Source organism: Phyllostomus discolor, chromosome 7 (assembly GCF_004126475.2).
Source record: "Phyllostomus discolor isolate MPI-MPIP mPhyDis1 chromosome 7, mPhyDis1.pri.v3, whole genome shotgun sequence".
Lineage (NCBI taxonomy): Eukaryota > Metazoa > Chordata > Mammalia > Chiroptera > Phyllostomidae > Phyllostomus > Phyllostomus discolor.
Genome location: NC_040909.2, coordinates 2,986,628 through 2,992,889, shown reverse-complemented (window position 1 = coordinate 2,992,889; position 6,262 = coordinate 2,986,628). Strand labels below are relative to the sequence as shown.

General features: G+C 66.7%; 1 protein-coding gene across 1 annotated transcript; it reads right to left on the bottom strand.

Moving 5' to 3' along the window:
- Window positions 1-296: 296 nt before the first annotated feature.
- On the bottom strand, window positions 297-5,425 carry BHLHE40 (basic helix-loop-helix family member e40). The gene is given in 6 exon segments (XM_028518380.2): window positions 297-1,145; window positions 1,148-1,498; window positions 2,849-2,972; window positions 3,854-3,961; window positions 4,212-4,281; window positions 4,445-5,425. Coding segments are annotated over 6 exon segments (1,239 nt in total). The 5' UTR covers window positions 4,525-5,425; the 3' UTR covers window positions 297-639.
- Window positions 5,426-6,262: the final 837 nt, after the last annotated feature.

Here is a 6,262-nt window from a genome sequence, read left to right as displayed (position 1 = left end):
GAGCTCCCGGCTGCCCAAGCCCCAACACCCGGGGGGGAACTGCATCCTCTCTGCTCCTGGGGGCAGGGGTGGGGCGCAGGCCTGGGGGAGCCTCCCCAAACCGCTGCCAGCTAGGCCAGCGCCGACCCCCTCGCCGCCGCCGCCCTCGGGAAGCTCCATCTGGCGGCCCTCTCCCGGGCGGGGCCGGGCGGTGAGTCACGCGGGTGGCAGCAGCAGCAGGAGGGTGCGGGGCGGGGTCGGGAGCGGGCCGGGCGCTGCGCTCTGGAAAGCCCTTTTCTGAAAGTACCTTTTTCTCAAAGCCACCGACCTGGCTCCCGACGCCGAGGCTGACTCACAGCCCGAGGCTTTGAAGCTTTTGGAATCCAGCTGATTCCTATCAGAGGTGGGGGGGGGGGTTCTTCTCCGGGTGGGGAAAAGCCCAGAGGTGCGCCTCCACCCCCAACACTCCGGCCGGCGGGCGGCCCTTCGCGTGCCCCTGGGCCGCAACCAACACACGGTGCACACGCCCCCACCCCGTTGTCTCCGGCCTCGGCCAGCCTCGCACACACGCCTGAACCATCTCGCCGTGCTCACACACACACTTTTGGGGGGCAGGGGGAAAGAGGGTGGCAAGCGAAGCAGCAGGACCCCCTGAAGAGTTTAGTCTTTGGTTTCTAAGTGTAAAGGGGGGACCTGCTTCAGGGCGTGGAGCAGGGCGGAGGAGTCCACGGCCGGGTGGGGCGGCGAGGGGGAGGGGAGTCTCTGCGGCAGCAGCAGGGGCCCCGCCGAGATCTTGTCGGGGTTCATGAAGCCGGAGAGGGCCGAGGCGGAGGCGTTGAGGCCCTGGTACAGCAGTGGCACGGAGGTGGGGTACCAGCACTTCTCCAGCATGGGCAGGTAGGCCGTGGCCGTGGGCGGGATCAGGTAGAAGGGCAGGCAGAAGGGGGGCTGGTGGGGGTGCGGGCCCAGGAACGGGGAGCCCACGGGGTCCCCGCCGGCGAAGCGGCCCTCCTCGTCGGAGAGCTGCATCCTGCTCTTCTTGGCGGGGGGCTCTTCCGACTCCTGCTTGATGGCCCCGACCCGCTCTCCCGCGGCGAACCTGTGCCCGTGGTCACTTTTGAGGTAGGGCTGCTCGCCCCGCGGGTCGCCCTTCTCCGACTCGCCCCGTAGCCGCTGTCGGTGTCCGTGTCGCTGCCGCTCTGCTCCCCGCCCGAGTGTGCGAAAGTCCGCTGGATGACGGGCACGCAGTTCTTCCCGGGGCCCTCGGAGCCTCTGGCCAGGGCGCCGGGCTTCTCCTTGAAGTCCGCGGCCTTGGGGGTGGGCTCCGACGCCTTCCTGGGGGGCGCCCCCTGCAGCAGCTCCGAGACCACCCGGTGCAGGTGGGCGACCAGCTGCGAGGACTTCAGGTCCCGAGCGTTCTCGTGCTTGGCCAGGTACTGCAGCACCTCCCGGGCGCACGTCTGGAAGCCCGAGCAGAACATCTCCTGGCCTGCCTCGACGCTTCTCCCCGACAGCTCTCCTGGATTGACACAGAGGCAAGGGGGGGGGGCGTGTCAGGTGAGGCCCGAGCCACCCAAGGCTCCCGGCTGCACCCCTTCTTAGGTCGCTTGCTCCTCTGAGCCCCCTACTCCGAGAGTAACACGAGTAGAGGAAATGTGGGCAGCATGCAGAAGGAGAAGAAATTATCCAGTAAAAATCTCCCACCACCCGGAGACACAATGAGTGCCACGGCTGCAGAAGACCCCAGCGTGGAGGCAGACCACGACGAGGAGGGAGAGACACACTATGTCCCCCCCCCCCCCCCGGAGTGTGCGGGTTGTCCCCGAGTTTTCACTGGAGGTGACACAGTGCCCTCAAATGTCTCTGTACCACACAGCTGATTCACAGACCCTCGGTCTCACTGCAGGGAGACGGGCGGCGGCCACCTGGCCGCAAAACGGGGGAAAGAACAAAGGGACAACGTCCTCTAGGGCGATCCTACTTCCAGTGACTTATCCCCGGGACAGACGTGCTGTCGTCTGCACACGGAGAGGCCATTTCAAAGCCTTGTCCCTGTATCTGACCCACGGCCCCCGGGGAGGTTAGGCGAGAGAGATCAGCTTTCCGGGTTCAGCGAGGACCCGGCAGAAGCACGGGCCGGGGGGTTCGGGGAGCCTCGGCCCTCTAGACATGGTGGGGAGGGCAGAGCAGGATGGAATGGGGGGGCGTGAGGGGTGGGCAGGAGAGCGGCTCCCCAGCCTGCACAGTATCATCTGGAAGCAGTGAGCGGGGAGGGCTCGAAGGTGCGGGCGACTCTCTGGAAGGGAGCAGAAGCCAGTGACGAAACTCCAGTGGTTTCGCTGGGTTGCGCAATCCGCCGAGATACCCAGTGGCTATTCAGGGAACCACATGAAATGCGGGAAAAACTCCCCTGTCACCGAGCCAGGATCCTGCCACACACCGAGCCGGGCGGGGGCGGAGAGGCAGGAAAACACGGGGGCATGCCCGCGCTTCCTTCCCAGGGGAAGAGGGCTGAGAACCAACTGTGAAACGCCCACGGGGCAAACGGTAGGTGCCTTGCCACTGTGCAAGGGAGGCGGGGGGGGGGGGGGGGCGGCAAACGCCCAGAAGCCAGAAACTCTGAAGCCGGGAGGCCACAGCAACGTTTGATCATCTGACGAATAGGTGTTCCCGCCAGGTGGCACACAGCAGCATTCCCAGTGAAAAGGCCTGACATTTTAGGGAGGATAGAACGGTGCCCCCCCCCCGGCCCCCCGCGAACGGGCACAAGGCTCTCCCGGCAGGAGTGTTTCTCAGAGCAGCTGTCGGGCCCACAGGCTCTGTTTGTGCTAGAACGCTCCGGAGCCGCCAGCCAGACACAGGCACTCACCGGCTTGCAAACCGCTCTGCAGGGCCAGGATTTTCTGCTGCTGCTGATCGATGAGGTTCGTCAGGGCCTTCACGTGCTTCAAGGTGAGCTCAAGGACCACGGCTTTCTCCAAGTGACCCAAAGTCTGGAATCAAAAGAAACCTCCGTCAGCAGCAAGCTCGGACAGGTCCCATGCCCGGGACAACACTGATGATTAGCACTGAGAAATGTCTCTAAAGGGGGGGAAAAATACTCAGCGAGCCTATCCTGGTTGGCCGCATTTAATCTTGAAAAACGATCTAGCCCTCATCGGAGCACACACACGGAGGGCCACCTACGTGGGGAGGCGTTTGGCAGGCCACGGCTCCAGCAGCCGCCGGCTGACTGTCCTCAGGGGAATCCGACCCAGCGAGCGAACACTTCCCTGCCCGGTGTCAGCCGGAGGAGGGACCTGGGCTGTGCCTGGCAGCCAAGAGGCTTTCCCTGCTCCTTCCCCGACACCCTTTCGTACCCCGCAGGCTCATCCGGGCTCTTGGCTTCCTCTTCAAATACTATTTTCTTTCCCTTTCCCCACCCAAAGGCAGCCAAGCTAGTAAGCTGTCGGCTTCTGCTAAGGAAGGGCAGGCGTGAAAATCACATACCAAAACAAATCCTCTTATTTAAAAAAAAAAAAGAGAGAGAGAGAAAAAAAAAGGGGGTTGAATAACATCCGAGTGCTGGTTTACTCAAGTCCAGAGACCTGGAGAACCCTGAAGAGTACCAGAAGGGAAAACCTAAAACTCCCGCAACGGAAGGCCGGCTGGCGTTGGAGCCAACTTGGAGAAGCCCAAGCGGTTCTCGCCTCATTTGCATGAGGGTGCCAGAAAATACCGGCGCTGGGGAAGGGTACCCCCACGCAAGAGCCGCCCGGGCTGGGACCCAGCCCTCTGCCCTGCAGTTCCCCGCGGGGCCTGCAGGCGGCGAGTGACCCCCGCCCGCCCTCTGGGCCGGGGAGCCGGCTTGGAGCGCCGCCAGCTTCTCACTTACTGTAAGTTTGAGATGTTCGGGCAGGAGATCCTTCAGCTGGGCGATGCACTCGTTAATCCGGTCACGTCTCTTTTTCTCGATGAGCCGGTGCGGCAGTTTGTAGGTCTCCTGCAAGGCGCACGCGGAGGCGGTGGGCACCGGAGCCAGGGGGTGAGAAGCCCCTTCCTTCCCACCGCGCGGAGCGCGGCACAGTCACACCCAGAACCGCCACCTCCTGCCCCTGCCTCTCCGAGCCACTCGGTAGAGGCGCCGAGCCCGCACCTTGCATAACCCCTCCAGCCTCAGAGTGAGAAAACTTTTCTTGGAAACTCAGCGCGTGCGAGGGGCTGGGGTCTCCGGGGGCGCGCGGCGCTCTTACCTTGCTGTCTTCGCTCCGCTTGATTCCTCGCCTCGACTTGTACACTTGGTACATGTGGGCAAAATCCATCCTGCAGGGAGAGGGGCCGGGAAGGGTCGTGAGTTTGCGTGCGCCCCGCCTGCGGAGCCCGGCGGGCAAGAACCCCCCAGAGGCAGCCGGAGCTGCTCCGAGCGAGGTCGGTGCGGATCGCAGGGCTGGAGTTGAGGCTTGAGGCGCCGGGGGCGCCCACTTACCCTGGTAGGTCTCCGGGTTCCCGTCCTGGCGCCTTGGGCAGGCAGGCGGGGGGCGGCTGCGCGCTGGGGATCCGCTCCATGGCACGGCGAGCCGGGGCCACTGTGCGCTCCTGGCTGCAGAAGGGCGTCGGGTGAGGACTGTCCTGCAGGGGCCCTCGGGTCTCTCCCCGGCACGGCTTCCTCTGGGTCTGAGCGCCCTGAAACCCTTTGCGCTGCCGGGAGCTGCGACTTCGAGGTGCTGCTGCTGCTTCAGTTGGGGGCGTGCATAGTGTCTCCGAGGCCTCTGGCTCCGGCTCTGCGCACAGCCTGGCGGAGTGTGCTCCCAGTGCCTTCTGCGCCGTGCGAGCCAAGTGAATGAGAAGTGGGGCGGGCGGGGAGGCGGGCAGGAGCGCGGGGGGGCGGTTAGGGCGGGGGCCGGGCGGGCGGGGGGGCGAGCCGCGGAGTCACGGAGAGGCTGCGGGCTGGGTTAAATGGGAGCGAGTGGGTGGGTTGGAGCTACGTGTTCCACCCTGTGACTCCAGGCACGTCTGGCCGCCGCCGGGGAGGGAAGGAGCGACCTGCCCGCCCTCCCCCGGCTTCATCACATGAGGCTCACGTGTTGGACAACGCTCTCGCGGCTGCGAGGGGCCCCCACCCCACCCCGGCCCCAGGTGTTTGCGGTGCGGCTGCCTTTCCCCGAAGAGGGGGTGGCGGCGCGGCCGGGGTCCTGTGCAGCCGGGCGGGGGGCGCGGAGGCTGGAAGGGGAGCCAAGGGGTGGGTGGGAACGTGGGCGAACCTGCCCCAGGGAAATGAAGTAAGTTCCCGTCTCCTGGGAGGGGACGGAGGAGGACGGACCCGCCAGCGTCTGACTCAAGCCGGGAGAGGAATATCCCCCTTGCTCGCTGCAGCCCAGCCCTCTTCCTCCTCCCCCGCTCGGCCGCTCGCAGGAACCGGCGCGCAGCGGAGGGAGTCGCCGGGCCCCCTGCCTTCCCCAGAGGCTGGGTTTTCTTCCCGTCCCGGCTTCCCTGCCCCCACTCCGCTGCCGGGCGTCCAGGAATTGCCCGCCGTGGGAGGGGCCGAGGGGCGGGGCGGATGTCACCCCATGGGAAGCGGGCTGGCGGCCAAGCGCCGGGGCAGCCGAGGCCGCCGGCGAGCACGCTGCGCGCACCTGACCGCGGAGAGTGTGCGCGGCGGCGGCCCCCGCTCCCCGGAGCTCCGCCGGCCGGCACATCCTACGGGCCGGGCGCACACCCCGGATGCCCCGGTGACCCCCCACCCCCCACTTCTCTAGTCAGAGCTCCCGGGCGCAGCGCCTGGCGTCCCCTCCCTCCTCTGCCCCCTCCGGAGGAGGGCGCCCGGGTCGCCTCCCCTCCGGCTGCAGCGTTACACAACCGCGGCGGCGGCGCCTGCCCTGCAGCGGCCCGGGCGGGACGCTTCACGTGGCCGAGGCTCCGGCCGCAGCGCCGCCGGCGCTGTGCGCGGCCCGGGGACAGAGCCCTGGGACGCCGTGTGCCCGCGGGGTCGGCCACCTCCGCGCCTGCCAGGAACTTGGCGGCGCTGTGTGCGGTCCGCGCGCAGTGCGGGGGGTTGAGGGGGGTGGCGAGAGGGACGAGAGGAGGCTGTGCCCGTCACCGCGAACCGTCGCGTTCATTCGGTCTGCACGCCTCGGTGGGCCCCCCACTCTGTGCCCGGCGCTGTGCCGGTGGGAGGGACACCGGGGACATGCAACACGGATTCTGCCACGAATTTAGGGGAACCTCGGGGAGTCGGACAGATTGGGAAATCAGGGGAAGGCAGCCTGGGAAAATTATATCAGGGCCACTGGCTGGAAGAGAAAAA